The 17,903-nt window shown below is 48.5% G+C and overlaps 1 protein-coding gene across 7 annotated transcripts in view; it reads right to left on the bottom strand.

Annotated features, from left to right (window-relative positions):
• LOC121670830 (kalirin-like) overlaps positions 1-17,903 on the bottom strand; it is a 53,386-nt gene that overhangs the window by 7,012 nt on the left and 28,471 nt on the right. For 2 of the 7 annotated variants that reach the window (XM_042041666.1, XM_042041667.1), the window contains exons 2-8: positions 15,511-15,629; positions 12,112-13,848; positions 6,282-6,456; positions 5,369-5,573; positions 4,316-4,938; positions 3,239-3,384; positions 84-191 (exon numbers count right to left, since the gene is read on the bottom strand). In XM_042041666.1, coding sequence (XP_041897600.1) covers positions 84-191; positions 3,239-3,384; positions 4,316-4,938; positions 5,369-5,573; positions 6,282-6,456; positions 12,112-13,679 — 2,825 coding nt within the window. In that variant the 5' untranslated portion in view covers positions 13,680-13,848; positions 15,511-15,629. Of the gene's footprint in view, positions 1-83; positions 192-729; positions 2,439-3,238; positions 3,385-4,315; positions 4,939-5,368; positions 5,574-6,281; positions 6,457-12,111; positions 13,849-15,510; positions 15,630-17,903 lie in introns of those variants that run through there. The other 5 variants (XM_042041662.1, XM_042041663.1, XM_042041664.1 and 2 more) reach the window with 3 other exon arrangements.

Genomic DNA, 17,903 nt, shown 5'->3' with positions numbered 1-17,903 from the left:
GTGGCCAGAGGACAAAGCACTGGACACAGTTTGAGGCTTGCTCAGGTGCTGGGTCAGTGGTGCCTTTACAAGACTAGAGCTACCTTTGTGAAGATGGCTTCTGTCTGCCTTCATTGGTGTCCTTTGATGCTGGTTGATCTCTGGAGAAATACACAAATGTACTTGTGTGAATCCTCCTGTGAAATAAAAGCCTGTAACAAAAATATTTTGTTGGTAGTGAATAATATGGATTGGCTTTGTCTTTACCCTGTGGGCCTGAAAGAACATTTACAGGCTGTCCTCCCAGATCTGTGGACCAAAATTTAGGCTCCTTTAATTTAGCCTCCAGGCTGAAATCTGGCCTTTGCTGTGTAAGTCACAGCGTGACATTTTGCAAAGCAGTGGTCAGTGGTAATGTCAGGCTGAAAAGGTTAAACCCTGTTTGCCTTTTTACCATTGTTCAGCTTCGAGTCATTTCCCTGCTGAGGAACTGAGAGAGGCTGGACCTTATGGGAGAGTTCTCTGTGGCCTCAGTTTTGGCTCCAGAGCAAAAGGGTTTGTGCCCCTCTGTTGCTGTCTAGTGAGAATCTGAGTAGCAGATTTGTACCATTCTCCCAGTCTCATCTGGAGTAGCCCTGAATTCTGTTCAGGGGATCACAGAGCAGCCGTAGGCACATTGCTCATCTGAATGCAACCCATACTAAGTGAAAAAAAGACTCCAGAATACAAATATTTTTAAAAATACCCACCTAAAGTAATTGAAACATAATTATTAAAACTTTTTATGTTACTCTACAGTACAATGTAAATTGTTCCTTTCAATTACATTTTGAAATACACTAGATTACATCATTTAAATAATTGCAAACTCTTAAATTCACTATCAGTGGTAGCAGCGCTGTATTTACATATACTTCTGAGATATTTCAGATGCAGCATTATGTTCCAGTCCCTAAGTCAGTTAAATAACAGACTCTCACTGGGGGGTGTGCTGCTCTTCCACAGGTTCTACACATATGTGGGGTGTATATGTCAGAGAGCAAGAACTCCTTGTACTCATGTTTGCTCTTTTTTTTCTTTTTCTTTTTTTTTTTTTTTGCTGTGTGCATGCAGCTGAATTTGAGCAAATTGATACCTACTTGATTTGGATTAAAGATGAAAGGCCTTTCTTTTTAAACAAGCATTTTGACTGAATATACAGAGGTGAATAATGAAACACAGTCCTTAGGAGTAGTGGTGGAAAACATAATTTTTTCCAGGTTTCATCCTCTGTTGCATAATACTGCACCTAATTTTGCTGAGTACCCTGACTTTACCTAATGCTGATGAAATACAGTCAATAGTGGAAACCTCTCTTACTGTCAAGACTGGCTTTCAACACGATCCATGCAATGGCAAGCATCATACATCATTCTCCTGCAGTGCAATATTAACAAGTTAAACTATTATCCTTCAGAGATCTCCTCGAGGAGAGCCCATCTCTGTATGTACATGAGCCACAAATTATTGTGAGTCCAGAGGCTGGAGACCAGCACCTGTGGTGTTTGCTTCCAGTGCTATTAAGAGTCTTCGGGGACCAGGCTCCTCCTCGAGTTGTCCATGGAGCAAGTTGAGGCCACTGGGGCTCTTGATGGTCTTTGCATGTGGCAACACCCCTGCAGGCTCAGGGCCTGGTGTGAGGAGTGCTGATCATGATGTTGGGCAGCGCGTTCCGCCGCTTCTTCCAGGAGCCCAGCTCCCTGGAGTAGCGCCTGATCTGCCTGAACCAGTGGTGAGTCCGTGCCCGGTCGCTGTCCCGGAACACAAACGCCTCCCGCCTGATCTCAATGAGTTCAAAGGTGTCGTCGCAGTCGGGATCAGTGGAGACGATGCAATTACTCAGTCTCAAGGGCTCCCTGAGCAAATGGAACTTCCCGTTATTTTTGTCCCTGATGAGTACCAGCACTGCATCCTTCACAGGCCCTGGCTCGGCTGATTCCAGGCTGGACTCAGACACACGCTTCATATTCACCAGGAGGAGGACCTGCATGTTCTGGAACTTCAGGGTCTTGCTGCCTTTCTTCACCCACTGGCCGTCGGGGGGCTGGGCCAGCTGCAGAGACCCCTCCATCACAAACCGCGTTTCTTCCCGCAGCCAGCCGACAGTTTTGAGGGCAGTTTCTCTCATCTCGATGTTGATGACTTCCCTCTTCTTCTTGCTGTCCTGGCGAAAGGATCGGAGGGTCCACGTGTTCCCCTCCTGCTTGGTTTTCATGTTGATGTGCTCCAGGTGGGACTCGATGCGGCTCTTGGCCTCCCGCAGGCTGCTGTGGTCTGGGTGGTACTCGGTGGTGGCCTTGATGATTCTGCTGAGCAGCAGCGGGTACTTGGTGACCCTTTGCAGAGGGGCCATCAGGAAGGACCTCAAGTTCATCCGCCGCAGTGCTGTGTTGTCATTCTGGGAGACATCGAGGAATATTCTGCAGGGATTTAAGAAGACAGGATGAATCCTGCAATCTCAAATGCCAATGAACAGTGTGATGCTGACAGCTGCTGGGCACTGCAGCCCTCTCATTTTCAGCAACCTTGTGAATTCTGTCTTCTCAAAGACTAACAACCATTTCTGCAGCTGTGCTCAGCTGCAGAATCCTGATGAGGTGCCTGGGACACTTGCACACAATATCCTAACAGTCTTCTATTAAATAATAAAATAGCAAGGGTGTGATCTTTCTCTGGTACCCACTGATGTAAACATGAGGCAGATACATCAGTTTATATCAGATTGCATTAATTTGTAATGTCTTTCACCATTAGATTACAAAGCATATTAAATAAGAATTTGGCTGAGCAGTGGAAAGAGAAATGACTCGCCTGACATTGCCCATTAGACCAAGGCTAGGAATGGGAACCAAATTCAAGTCATGTGTGCCACAAAGTGGCTTTCTGCAGTGGAAATCCAGCCTGGGCTCCAGAACAGGGACTGAGAGCTGTTCTCAGCTGAGTATTATTTGGTGACAGTTCAGTGCAGTGGGCAGTGGGCAGACACTGCTACCACAAAACACAAAGTACAGCTGGGGACCAGCTGGTTGCCTTAGTGGAGATACCAAGGACTGAGTATTTTTTGAGAATAAATTACTGTCCTCACCCCAAGAGGGAGCAGTGGTAACTAAAGAACATTAGCATCAAACTTTGACCTGGATGGGCTGGCAAAGGCTTCACCCTCAGCCTGCTGCCTTTCTGTCCCCAGAGCCTGGATGAATATGCTCATCCCCCTTCTCACCTGAGCAACTCCTTCTCCTTCTCCAGTGCGTTGAGCATATTCACAGAAGAGGACTGCTGAAGACAGTAGGTCTGGAAGGCTGGCAGCATGTTTACGAATTCCAGGAATATTTCTCCGATGCACACGGTCATCAGGTCATCGTCCCCCTGCAAGTATGCAATAGAGCCCTGCTCAGTTAGCTCAGGAGAGGCACAGCCACGGGGCCCACCTTCAGTCCTATCAGCATGAACCTGCCGCAGGATCTGCTGAGCACCAGACCTAAGGTGGAGCTGGGCTCACCCTTCCTGGTCAAAAGGCAGTTCCTACAGTTCCAGGGGGAATCAGTGCCTGGAGAGGGGAAGGAAAGCTGGTCTAACTACTTGCTCTTCCACACACAAAGAGCTGTCTTCTCTCCTCTTGTGGGCTCAGCCAGCTCATCAGAGCAAGGGCTCAAAGGCCAGAGTGAGCCTTCTAGTCAAGAGGGTGCATTGTGGCCCCACAGCCTCATTTCTATTTCTCTGCCCTCTAACCACCATGCTGGTGGGGCAGGAAAGCTCCTTGTGGAAGGCAGGGTGCATCAGCAGAAGCAGCCATACACAGAGCTATAGAGCAGGGAGCAGCCTGCACTGCCTGGCCCCACAGCCAGCCTAGAGCCAAGCTGCAGTAAACCTCAATCCAAGGCAAACACAGCCAAGCCAGCACGAAGCCAGTCAGCTCAGGGCTGCAAGAGCACAGCCTGAGAGACAGAGCAAGCTGAGCTCTGTGCCCCCATGGTCACATTCTTACCAGCATCCAGGCTAACTGGCCTAAAACTAACTTTGATAATGGGGCCATTAAGACCCGATAATGGGATAAATGAGCAAGACTGCTGATGGCAGTGGCATCATCACAGCACAGTGAGTCCAGCAGCTGTGACCTGGCACAAGGCTACTGAAATCAGAATAGCTGAGGGAGCAAGGGACTAGATAGCTGATAGCGGATCATAACCCAGGAGTCCTACCTCCTGTTCCTCTCCTCCACCTATGCTGCCTCACTAATACAAAACCTATTCCAGTCTGCCTGGTCTGGCCCCTTTAGAGAGCAGATGCAGCATCATACCTGGTCAAAGGCCTGATCAATCTCTTCTTGAAGTATCTCCAGAAAGTTCTCATTGAGGTCAATGAGCTCCTGGATGTTGCTGAAGATGCCCTGGAGCTGCTCCTGGCTCAGCAGCCCAGCCGCCTGCATTGGGAGGTAGAACTCCTCTTTGATGATGCGCAGGTCCTCTCCATAGCTGGCCTCTGTGTTGACAAACTCCAGCACAGACTCCTTGCGCTCCGTCCTGTGCTTGTGGCACTTCTCGCAGAGGTCAGCCCGCCTCTGGTTGCAGTTCTGAACATCTGTCTCCACTGAGAGGTCCCTTTCTCCACAGTCGGTGCAGGGACGGTGGGCTTCCCAGGCCTGCAGGGAGCTCAGCGTTTCAGATGCCCTGTTCCTCCACTTCCTGGCTGGCATCTGGCCAATGCCACTATCTGCCCTCTCCACATCTGCTGACTTGGTCCGGGTGGCCTCAGCGGGATCCAGGTCATCCCGGGCATCGTTCACACCAACGATCCCGCTGTCTGTGCTCAGACTGCTGACATTGCTCCAGTGATGTCTGGAGCGGAGGGAGCCCCGTGGAGTGCGTCGGGTCTCATCAAAGCTGCCACCATGGCCAAGGTTGGCTTTTGCTACCACTGGACCTGAGAACAGACACAAATTGTTACAGGCACTGCCAGCTGCACAGTGCTCACCTGAGGAACTTGTGCTGGCACAGCCATGAATGGCAGGAACCCTGGGGGGACAGGCTGGATCTGGTGAAGCAGTGCTGTGAGCTGTCTCCCCACCCTGTTTTGCTGCTGAGACTGGTGAGAGTCAGAAGTAAATGGCTCCCAGGTGAAGTCTGGGATCTGTCATCTCTGCACTGCCCATACCTGTGAACTCATTTGGGCTGCCCCTTCCCCTGCCATCTACCAGAAAGGGACAGAGCAGAGTAGACCCTGATTTCCTGCACACCTGGGTACAACTCAGGATGCTTCCCCCCGCCCAGTTTGTAGAGTTACTCCACATTTACAGCAGCACAGCAGGGCTCAGCATGTGGCCCACGAGCCACCGAGCATGCAGTGTGTGTACCGTAGTCTCGCTCCTGCCGGCGCTTCTGTGCGTGCTGCCGCGCTGCAGCCGCGATCTTCAGCTCCAGCTGCTTCCTCTTCACCGAGTCTGTCGGCATCGGGTCACTGAAGTGCGGCCGCAGCCGGCACTCCCGCTGGGCCTTGGCACCATCCGTGCTCTCATGGACGATGTCGGAGCTGGATCGGCGACAGCCAGGACTGGAGGTCTGCAAGAAAGGCAAGAAAGGGTTTGGAACAAGGCTGTGGTGAAAGCAGCACCTGTTTTTGCAGACACTGGACTTCAGCTGCCAAAGGAGAGAAAAGGAAACTCCTCAGCAGTGGGATTGTAAATGTAGCTCTGCTACATGATCATTAAAAAATCTGTTCCCCCAAGTCCCTCTGTCTTGTTCAGCCCTAACAAGCAAGAACCCCTCTCCCTTTGCTGTTTTGTAGCTCTGAGTACAGTGGCTCCGAGGTGGTTGTCAAATAACCATGAACAAGTCAACAGCACAGCTCTGGCTATGGGTCTGTGCTCAGCGACCTGAGCTCACCTGCAGCTGCTCTGTGAAGGTTTCAGCACTGCAGGGTCAGGAACTCCAGCCTCCGTGCCCCACCTGCACCAGCAGCTTGCCCAAGGGAGCACTAGGAGGGAATCTGTCTGAACCCCCAGACACACTGGAAGCCATGAAGGGTTTATTGCTGAACTCCCGGCATGAAATGCAGAGGTACATAGGCAGGGGCAAAAATCTCACTCCTGTTTCATTAAGTGTAATAAAAAAATCTTCTAATGCTTCTAAGTTTAATCACTCATGGGAGTTGGTATCAGATTGCTGTCTCCCAGCCTGCCTGGTTCCTACAATGAAGGGATCCTTCAGAGCTTCTAACAAAGAAAAAATCCTAAACCCATGTGTGAGAGGGGAATTCCTCTCTCTTACATTCCCTGCAGGTGGAGTGTCACTGGATGTCTCATTGCTTGACTTGTCCTCCCAGGTCTCTGTTGACATGGACATCGCTGTGGGCTGCTGGCTGTCCTCCAGAGGTGGGAGATCAGCTTCCCTCAGATCACACTGCCCCTTGGAGGGGGATTTGGCAGCAGTCTCAGCATTGCAGCTGCAAGGGAAGAAGCAGACTCCATTGAACATCACGGATGCAGTTCTCCTGCCGTTCCTGACACAGATGAGACTGAGCAGCAAGCCCAGGTTCAAACAACAACCTGCAACAGTTCAGGGAAAGTGCAGGCAGGGATTGTGACTGGTCAGCATGGATGGCTGTGCCTGTGTTTCAGGGGCTCTAAGCACAGCTCAGTTAAGACAGCACAAATTGGGTAACTGTACTTGTGCCAGCATCATTCTGGGTTATCAAGTCTCGGCTGTTCACAGGGCATTTTTGTGTCCATAAAACATGAGGTTCTCCATAGGGACCAGAAACACTCCTTTCTAAGTAGGCCACATCCATATTTGCTGCTATTTAAGGAGATGCTGCCAACACAGAAACCATATTGCTCATCTGGAAGAAAATCACCTGCTATAAACCATAATACTTTGAAGGGATTAGAGGATTAAAGGAGTATTCCCTCTGTTTTTCATCTCATATGATCCCAAGCCCATTAAAATCACTGGAAAGATACTAACTACTTTCAGTGAACTCAGGATCAGGCCTTTGGGTACACTTAAGAGACCTGAAAAGATTGGCAGTGTCTATTGCTCTCACTTGGCAGTTCTGGGATGCCCTCATTCATGGCTGTCTAGTGCTAACAAGGGCCTGGCCTGGCTGATACAGGCAGCCTGTCCAACCCCACGTCCCCCCCTCTGTAGACAACACCACTCTCCAGACAGACACAGTCTGGTGCAAAACCACTGACTTGACAGAGTAGTTGACAGGCTGTCGTTTGTGATACTATTTGTGATACATTTTTTTAACAGGCTCTCTAAGACATCTTATTGCCATGCATAATGAAGCCTGTTGGGAAGAATATTTTTTTTTTTTATTTTGGGTTTACTTAGTTTTTATGGACTTGGATTCCTTTGAAAAGAAAGGTTGTGAGGACTGGATATGGATGCTTGTATATACAGGAAGCCAGTGTCTGGAACATATTTCAGGTTATGCATGTATTTTATGCTTAACAAAAATCTCCTATGAGAAAAACCTGCTTCTTAAAGGCTTCACTTGTGAACTTAAGCTGATAGGTCATACTGCTAATGTGCAATTCCAACAGTGTCAACTACAAGCAAACACATGAGACAGATGGGCATTCTCCTTGCAGTGAATGACAGTTGGCTCCAATAACAAACCATCAGCCAATACTGAAATCGCTGAAGAGGGAACAAATCTCCCAGAACACAAACTGGCTCTGTTGTCAGGCCAAAAAAGTTGGTTTGCATCTCTCCAGATGATGCTTTTTCATCTTCTTCCATTTATGTTTCCAGGCCCCTGCTGACACAACCAGTTAAAAGGAGTTTACTCGTGGCTGTGCAGCAATGGCAACAGTGCCAACAGCAGGCTCCTGGCATTTGCTTTTTGTTGTCCCCCTCCAGGTCTCTGCTCCCCAGCCTATAGAAAGGGGATACCAACACCACTGCTGTCACAGAGCAGTCTGTAGCACTTTACAAGGTGGCAGTAAGAGCAGCACAGGCACACAGCAAGGCTGCGGTCCCACCATGGTACTGGCCTGGCCTGGCCTGGCTTAAGAGGTTCCTGTCTCCTTCCTCCCTCCTGTCCCCATGTTTCTGTAACTGTCCCCATGTTTCTGTAACTGTCTGTGTGGCCATGATCTAAAATCAGTCTTGAAATTATATGGGTTTAAAAACCCTCCCTCATGTATTCTCAGACAGATAATTTCATCTATATTTCATTGAGTTGGGTAAAGTATGAACAGTTCAGCTGGGCAAACCCATGGGAGGGAAGGCACAGGTTAATGAGCAAGAAAACTCTTGAAGATGATGTGCCACTGCTGAAAACCACCCTTTCCAAAAGCTGCTCCTGCTCAAACTGTTCCTGGTTGAGTAACACGGAAAAGGGACCATGCTGGGGCACAGAGAGGCAATGGGATGTGTCCAAAGTTAGTAGCAGAGCTCACAATTGGATTATTATCTTCTTGATCACACCACCTCCCACCATACAGAACATATTCTCAAGAGAGATGCTGAGCTTTCATTTGTCATTTTCACAGTGCTTCAAGATCATCCACTTAAATATGGGAAGCACTCCAGAGTATTACTGCTCCTCTAAATGGAGTTGACAGCAGCTCTCTGCTGATAGGGTCTACAGACCAGATGCCACCACTTATTGTGGTTTCCATAGCCCAAAAGGGATATTTAAAAAAAATCTCCAGATGTGATCTGCAGTGGGAATAAGAGCCAATACTACCCAGAGAGCTGAGCTAAGGAAACATGACTGAATATTGAGAAATTCAACCCACCCCATGGCTGGTCAGTTGGAGGTAAGAAAGGCAATGATGCAGAGGCCACATTGTATGAGAGGAGATTTCTTCATCCCTGGTTTGACTGTTCTACTTCTTGTTATGATCCCTCCTGCTTGATGTACTGGCTGTGTGGTCTTGGGGTAAGTGCTGCTCCATGCACTAGTGTGATCAGAAGGATGTAGGCAAAACAGGGAGGATACAAGCAGTTTTGTAGAACCACATCCTAGGGCTGGTCCTTTAACCTTTGCCTCTGGCGTAGGAGGAAGAGGGGACATTGCCAAGAAAACATGATATTGCTTCTTTCTCTAGTCCCCTCCTCCTGGCAGAGATCTGTGCTGCCAACAGGTTCACACCACTGCCTGCTCAAGCAAGTCAAGTCCCCTCTGCCCTCACACAGAACTGTAGAAGGGGGGACTCTGTCAAGTTTCCATCTGCTGGATCAAATCACTTATTGGGACAGGAGTTTGTGCCTGGGGTTGGTGTCAGTTTTTTCTGTTCTCCCCAAGAAAGGTGATGCGCTTGGGCCAGCACAGGGAGGACAGGTTGTCTTTGAATGTGTTTTTAAACCTCTCGTCATCATCTCTGAATTGCATGGAAGTGGAGGTTCTGGGGATGGTGTACAACTGGAAATGCACCTGCTTTCCTTCACGGTCTCTCTGAGCTTCTTCATGGTTTTATCATTGTCCAGGCCAGCAGTTCTCAGCCCTTTCCACATGTTCCTGACTCTTTCTGACTAATGGAAACATTTTTGTGCACGTCTTCCCTGCTGTCACCTGCCTTCCTGACTTGGAGTCCTCTGCTAGGTGAAGTTGGTATTGTAGCCACTATCCTGGTGTCACCCCAAATACAGCCCATCACTCTTTTCAGGAAGCCTTCTTAGTCATGCTCTTGGCTAAATTGTGCAGGTTTCTGTTGTCACCATGTCTCCCATTTCAGAGACACAAAGCCATGGTCCTTGCATGTCCTTATCCTGAACAATTCGCCACTAAAGCAATTTCAGAAAGTGGACTCTATACTGAAAAGCTCACAGATTTCCACCTAGATGTCAACATCCCTTGTCAGCCAGGACTACCACCTAAGTTAAGGGTATCCAGTGACCCATGAGGGGGCTAAAGCCACCATAATGATGAGACTGAAAATCAAATCTTCACTGACAAAATATTAAGTCAATTGAATGAATCTTAAGTAATTAACTATGAATTACTAGGGAGACTGTTAACTTACAGACAAAACTTCTTTGTAAAAGTGACACTTACACAGAAGCACTAGAAAGAGAAGACAGTTTTAGCTATTTTATTCTGTGATGCTCCATCACAACATCTCTATCAAAGGCTTGCTGAGCTCAGTATCTGTGGAAATGGGACCAAATCCCCAGCTTTCAGCTCATTTCACTCAAGACTTAGAAAAAATGTGGCCTGGATGCCAGCGATCATAATTTAGCACCCAAAATGCGGACAAAAATCTCCCACCTCTGCAGTGAAAATCAGCTGGAGTTGTGAATATTCAGGGACATTACAGTCTCAGGTGAAAATAATGGAAAAATGAGAAATTTCTAAAAAAAAGGAAACTGGAGTTTCCCAATGACCAGTGCTTTGGCAATAACAATTACCATTACTTGTTATTACTCTGGAAAATAACAAGGCCAGGGTGGTTCCTTCACATATAAAAACACCTCTCTAATACTGAAACCATTGTCATCCACATTTTTAGATCAGCTGTCATTTTGGTGTTAATAAAATCGCTTCATAGATTTTAACAAATCTAACTAGGGAGACTGAACACATTCACAGAAACAAAAACCACTGTGGATATTAAAAGTGCAGAAACCACACTGAAACCATAAAGGCCCTGGGCAGGAAGTGTTTGGAGGCCGGGAGAGTAGGGGGAAGGAAGTTCAAACACACTCCCCATTTCCTGTACTTTGCTGTGCACGCAGCTCAGGCTCCAGATACCAGTGGAATCACTGATCTGCACAGAGACAGCTGTTCTTACACCCTTACTGCTTGTGCCGTTCTGTGTATTTCATTTCACGTTAATGACAAAAATAGCCTAATCCATTAAAATGGTTGCACACCATAACTTCCTTCTCAACCTCTTCCCTGGGTTTTCATACTGTAGAAGAAAAGCACAAAGGCTGGGCTGGACAGCTGAGGGAAGCACTGAGGGCTCTGACAACACCTACTTCCCTTTGGATTATAAAGTTGCAGAAGTATTTCTGTTGTCACTCTGGCTACAACTCCACAGAAGTTCTTTCAGACGACTCTCATTCCTATGCAGAAGTCACTAGCACCTCCTCTAAAACCCGAGTCCATTCTCAGCCCATGCATTCCAGAAATAACAAGACAGCATACAAGGTTGATGCCCTGGCATTTCACACACCCATCTGTGGGTTGCAGAAGCAGCCAGAACTAAGTCTAATGCAGTTCTTGGCAAACCCAACCATGAAAGCCAAGTGCATGGAAACAAACCACTCCACCAACACTTATTCCTCCTTTTCCCATCAGCCTTATCTCACAATAAGACAGTGATAACTGCTCCAAATTCTTAGCTTCTAAAACTTTGCTGATTCCTACTGAGCCACCCTGCATAGAAAGGGATCCCCATTTCTTTGGCAGGAGGGAGGTAACAGGACTGCAGTGTCCAAAACCAGGATAGAGAAAGCAGTAGCTGTGCATCTTACCCAGAGAAAGGGAAAAACCCTGGATGGAGAAGATGGAAGAAGGCTTTACACAAGTATTTTCTCTGGCTGCTTACACAGAGATGGCAGAAGATCAGTATTTACAAGTACTTTCACTCACTGCCTGTGCAGGTTACCAAGAAGGGGTTAAAGACTCGTAGCAGCCATCTTGCCCTTGTGTGCCTGTTCACTACATACAGGCAGCAAGTGAAAGTACTTGCTGCTGCATGTCACACTATCTAAATTCATGTCCTGCAGTGGTGGGAGGACATCTTTCTTCAAAGGAATCATTAGTACTTTGTATCCTTTGGCTGTCTTCTACTTTTAACAGATGCTAAAAAAAAAAAGACATTTTGGTAATTTAATACAGAAATAAAATGGGTGGGAAACTGGGTGTCAGAACTACTAATGGCTGTTGTCTTTACAGGGTTAAGGTGCACAAAAAAGCAAAGTCTAGATGAAAATGCTTTTTGATGTTTAATCCCACGCAAGGTGGAGCTTAAGCCGAACAGCTTAAAGACAACGTCCATGTGGCTATCAGAGACTCCAAGATGAAAGGCTCTGCCAACAGTGCATTTATGCTACAGGAATTAAATGTACATATCAGGAGAAAGACTAGATCATTAACAAGGGAACTGCTTTCAGGTGACCCCACGGAGCATGTTACCTTTTCTTAATAAGTTCCAAGGCTGAACCTATGAATTCATCCTTCATTTTTTGTAGCTTAGCTCCATAGCTGGATAAGTCTGTGGCTTCTAACAGCAGCGATGAACAGCAAGAGGACTGGGCTTCAGAAGCCAGCGACTGCCCTGCAAGGTGGAGGACATCTTTTAATTGTCTTGTCTCTCCTTTCTGCTGCTCATCACTGAAGATCTCCTGCCCAGCACTGTGTATTGCTCCTGACTGTAGAGGTGATCGTGGAACAGGGCTGGAACAAATAGGGACTGGTGATGAATCTGGGATGGAAGTCTGGAAGGTTCTGTCCTTCACCTCAGGACTGCTCATCTTGAAACCATCCCATGTGACTGGGTTTTGGGAAAAGCCAGCAGAGGTGTGGTTTTCATGGAATACATCATCATCCTCCTCTGCTGTGACAGCAGGTTCATTCACAGCTTTGGTCCCTAAAGCTTCTGGACAGACATTCTTACTGTTTTCCTCCTCCAGTGTCTGGTTTGCAGGCAAACCCTTTTTCAAGCAATCTGCTGGCCCACTGCTGCTGTCAGATGAATTTCCCTCCTTACTTCTCATTTGCTTGAACTCCTCAAAGGTGGGTATGTAGAGCCTCCCTTTGCAGCGGCCTTTCTTGCTCTGTCCCAAAGTGACTTTGCCATCTGTTTCCCCACTGTACTGTTCTAGGGTCTCTGGTGTTCTGGATTTGCTCATCTCATGGCTTTCCCCAGCATGCTGAAGGGGCAAACTAGGGGAGCTATTCTGCCTTCGGAGCTGAAGCCTCCTCTGAGCCTCCTGCTTGATGTCTTCTGGACTGATGATCCTGTGTGCAAAGCACAGTCCCTGCCCTGCTGTGTGGCTGTGCCTGAGAGCACTGTGTTTCACCAGAACTGTGCAGCAGTTCACAGCACAGCCGTTCTTGCACTGCTGGCACACCTGGCATTCAAAGAACTCCTGGGCCATCAGCTCAGGCAGGGCCACCTGTGGGCGCACTGGCTTACAGGGCTCTGCCACCTTGCTGCTGTGCAGCCTCAGCTTCTCCTTCAGCTCTTTTTTGGCATCCCCGTGTAGGGCTCTTTCCTCTGCAGAAGGGAAGAGCCACTGAGGCACTTTGGCAAAGGGAGGGAGGAGCACATTCTGTGCAGATCGAGATGTCTGTTTAGCACGGAGAGAGAGGTTCCTCAGTGAATCTGATGCGCTCAGTACTGGGGCCACGTCCACACAGCCTTCTGTCCACTGACTGGTGCCTCTATAGCGGAAGATGATCTCGTTATCCAGGCTCCGGCAGTGAGAATACACCCCACAGTCAGCAACTGTTGCCCAGTGAAGGTTCTCCACACTCCGATACATCCGGTTTTCCACAGGATTGGCCAAAGGTGCCTTGCCCGTGTGGCAGGCAAGAGTGTGGAAGTCCCCAGAAAAAACATGAGTGTCTAGGTTCTTTAGTGGATGCATTCTGCTAACCGAAAAATCCTTTAAGGCATGTTGTGCACAGAGCTGATTATTTTGGCAGCTCGAGATCACCCGGCAGTGTTCCTGTCTCTCATCAACACTGATGTATGTCATAGCAAATGCACATGGAGGCTCTAGGACAGTGGCGTCTAGGGGGAGAGGAGGGAGCTGGGGTGTCGCTTAGATGCCAGTCAATGTCCACAGACCACAGACAGCAAAGTGTGCTGCTGGGCACTCAGATAAGAGAGCTCTCACATGGGTGGAGTCGCCATGCGTAGTAGACCTGTGAATGGAAGGAAAGATGAGTTACTGAAGCAGCCTGGTGCTGACTCGCAGGATGCAAAAGCAGGTCTGCTTCCAGGGTATGCAGAATCCAACAGCAACAGCTTGTGTAGGAGCAGGGCAGCGTAATGGGGCGATGAGCCGTGGGGCTTGGGGCAGGGAAGCTTTTTCTTCTCTAGCCAAGCCAACAGTGGCCTTACACTACCCATCTGAATTTGGAGAAGTTTATCCCACCTACCCTCAGCAATTCCCTCACAGTAACATTGCTCTGCTCTAGAGACAAATGCTCAGAAGTGCTTGCTGCAGGTTCAGCTTATTCACACAGCAGCACTAAGGAGATGGCACGTTTAGCAAGGTTCTTTCCCTCAAATGGAGTGCAGAAAAGAGTGTGTGGGTTAAGGGGGATGCTGGGGGTGGGAAAGGATGATGTAACAGTGTGATCTCCTGGAAGATTCAAGTAGCAAGGAGGAAGAAGAAGGCTGGCAGGTGGTGGTTTTGTGCCTGACAGTCACACTGCAGCCCCTTATTGCTCTGATTCACCCTTCACAAGGAAGATACATATGGTTTATTGACTGCATATGGTAGCCAAGCATTGCCAAGGCCTTTCCAGTGCAGAGATAAAGGTACCTTACAGACTTTCACAAATGCATCCTCTTGACTCCTTAGCCATGGGCTCAAATGATCATTTCCCCGATGACAGCTCAGCAGAGGCCCCAAAAGAGAAAGGTGCGCTTTTCAAGGCTCCTCCTGTGAGCTGTGTTCTGCACTGTAAGGCCCAGGGAATCTAAGTGACTAAATCACATGTTCAGAGTAGAGAGTTAAATCCCCAAACTCCAGTTTGGACCAGCAGGATGAAGGCTAAGTGGCTACATCCTTGCTGGAAGTGGATGGAGCCTCCTTACACTGAATTGAGAGACTCTAGATTTTTTTTAAGGATTTAGGCCTCATGGACTTGCCAGCAGTCACACAAGACATCAGTGTCTGCTACAGCCCAGTCCACTCCCTTCCTTGGCAATCAGAGGCAAAGGGAATGAGTGAGTGCCATAAGTAAAGGAGAGTAAGATTGGGCAGGGGATATGGAATTAGCCTGAGATTCACAAGGGCAAGATAGAGCTGGGATGGTGCGGCATGAGTCTTTAATAATAAACCAGGCAAGAACCAACCAGGTTTAACACACAGGAAGAGGTCTTGGTAAAGCAAGACAGAACCAGTTACAGCCCAGCCTGTTTGTTCTCTAGGGCAGCTGGATTCCCCACACATGGCCAACTATTCAAGGAGCACAGCCACCTTGACCAGGAGAGGAATTGAAGAGGTTTGTTAGTCCCCGAAGGCTAAGACACCACAGGCACCTAACCATGTGATGCACCAACAGACATTTTCTATCTGAGAGGAAGTCTGAATTACTGTATTGCCTGGAAGCCAATCTTGCTAACACACTGGGAGCTTGACTCATCCCTTGCTTAGAGTGGCTCAAATTAGCGTACTTTCCCCACATTAATGAAATTATGTCTAATCTAATCCCAGAGAGGGAAGGCAGAACTGCTCCTGTGGTTCACCACTGAATGAAGAACATAATTTCCATCCTTCCTAACTGCTAAAAATAAAAATTAAAACTAGCTCTCAAAGTGTGGCTGTTCCCCAAGATGTCACAGACACTTCTCACCCAGTCTTCTCATGATGGGGCTGGAGTTCCCCCTTCTTCATGGCTCTGGAGGAGCCCACAGGTGACAGCAGAGAAACGTGAGGATCAGGACTTTCTGTGATCATAGGTTATAACATAATCTGTCAAGAAAGAGAGAATTATATGATGTGAGAGCCAGTCACTGAGCAGAGAGCAGGGCTCCTGGTAGTGCCGAGAGGCTCCTGTGAGAAAGTGCTGTTAATAAAAGATGCCATGCCCTGTCAGGTTGGTCTGTGATCAGTCGCAGCCACAGGACTAAAAGCCACCATGTACATTTGGCACTCTGCTTGCAGAACAAGAAGAAAGAGAAAACAGCCCTTGCTGCAGTGAGAGCAGAGAATAAAGCTGACCCTGTCCCAGGCAGGGACTTACACAGAGTGAGGCCTGAAGAGAACGCAAGGCCCACGTGAGGCAGGATCCTGGGCTGGACACTGGCTCGGCAGGCTCTGCATGTGTGCATGTGTAGCAAGGGGGCCAGAGAAGAAAGAGCACAGGCAGGGGTAGAAGCAGTCAGGAGAAGAGTAAGGAAGCAGGCACAGAAACAACAGGATGGGATCTGTCTGTGGCTGCTCCATTCATCAAGAGATGGGCAGCACTGAGAAGACAATTGACTTTTGTCCTCATGATTCTCTTCAGCTGGAAGTCCACTGCCAGGGCTTGTAGAGCTGACCCCTCTATGGGCTGCAGGTCAGTTACAGTGATGTCAGGCGTGGGTGGTTGGGGGCCACTCTGCCCCTGCCTGCTCAAGTGCACAGCACAAGCCATGGAGGAGAGGTTGCATCCCTCCTTTCCTCAGGGGAATGCCTCAAACCCTCCAGCAGGTGAGGGTACCCCTCTGCCCTGCAGAACAGCACAGGCCCATTCCCCCAGCAGCCGTGGAAGGTGCCAGTGCTCTCAAGCACTGCCAGGCAGCAGGGACCTGCTGCTGCTTTGTCAGGGCAGGATTTTCCAGAAAATGTCTGTGGGATGGCAAAAGTCACTTCAGTAGGGCAGGCAGAGTGAGGGACAGAGAGCAGGAGCCAGAGGCAAGTTTGCAGAGTGGAGGAACCAGAGAAGATAGAGAACAGCCACAGCTGGCTGTGAGACAGCAGGAGACAGAGACTTTACAGAGGAGGTTGAGCAGAGTTTGCGGAAACATAGGCAAGCACCAAAATTTACTGGATTAAGTACAGGACGATGGGAATTTTGCTTCCAAATAGTTTATTTTAATATTTGTCACCCATCAGGGGTGAATTTTCTTTCTCTGTAAAGTGATTTTTTCGGTTTAAGAGAACACTTTGGACACAGGAAGTCCCTTGATACTTCCAGAAGAGCTCAGAGCAAAGGTGCACATGGATGTAGCTCACAGGTGGGTGTGCAAGGGGGTCTGGTGCCCTGGCTGGAGTGAGAGGGAGCCTCAGAAATCAGTGAGTTCTGTTCCCCCAAATGCCTGCAGGGCAGCTGTGGAGATCCTGTAACAGCCAGCTCAGGCAGCAGCACCTTTCTTCCCTGTCACTTCACTCTCGGAAGGACCATCTCTTTCCTACTGAACTCTTGTGATCTTGCCTGTTCCCCCATGTCACTGCCCTGAGGGCTGTGCACAGCATGTCAGGCAGCTAAACCTAATTTCCCTGAGCACCCTGGGCAGCTGCTGCCTGAGTCATGACCTGGACAGGGGACTGGCTGAGGCACAGCCTCCATTCCCCATTGCTCAGGGATGCTTGGAGCAGGAGAAAAGCAGCAGTCTCTCTAAAACACCAGGTAATTTGTACCTGGCCTGTAACCAGGAAACACTGAGTGTTTCTCCCTCCTTCCCGTTCTTGTGCTCCATGGCACACAGCAACAGCATCATTGCTTCAGCTCAGATGCCTGCATTTGTCAGGCCACTGACACCCATGATACAAAACATGTGCCTGCACACTCAGCTCCCAAGTAACATGGCCACAAGCCTGTTGTAGGCAGTCTGCTGGAGGAGAGCACAAGATGGAGACAGAAAAAAACCCAAAACAAGTTAATATGCTTTTGGTTGATATGCTAGAGATGACCTTTGAGCATGCACTTGCAGGCCCACAGTACATACAGAGTATTTAGCTGCAGTCTTATATGATCACCAACAAAGAAACACTGGGAACCACAGCAACGTGAAAGTTTGTCCTCCCACCACCTCAGAGCTGTAAGTACATGCTATAGCTACAGCAGGTGATTCCAGGTATTGAACTGCAATGGTCACAGAAGTGTGAGGCAATGGAAGGAAGGAAATGCGGGTTTCTTACATGGTCACCCAACTCTGGGTCCTAATTTACCCTCTCCTAAAGGTACACAGCAGCCCTAATGTATCCTCTGCTCTCCTCCAGTTAGACCAAGAACTGAGTTGCCAGGTCTTTATCACTCCCCAG

This window comes from Corvus kubaryi, unplaced genomic scaffold (assembly GCF_017639235.1).
Source record: "Corvus kubaryi isolate FWS band 111438036 unplaced genomic scaffold, C.kubaryi_AGA036_p1.0 37396, whole genome shotgun sequence".
NCBI classification, from domain to species: domain Eukaryota; kingdom Metazoa; phylum Chordata; class Aves; order Passeriformes; family Corvidae; genus Corvus; species Corvus kubaryi.
This window is presented reverse-complemented; position numbering and strand designations above follow the sequence as displayed.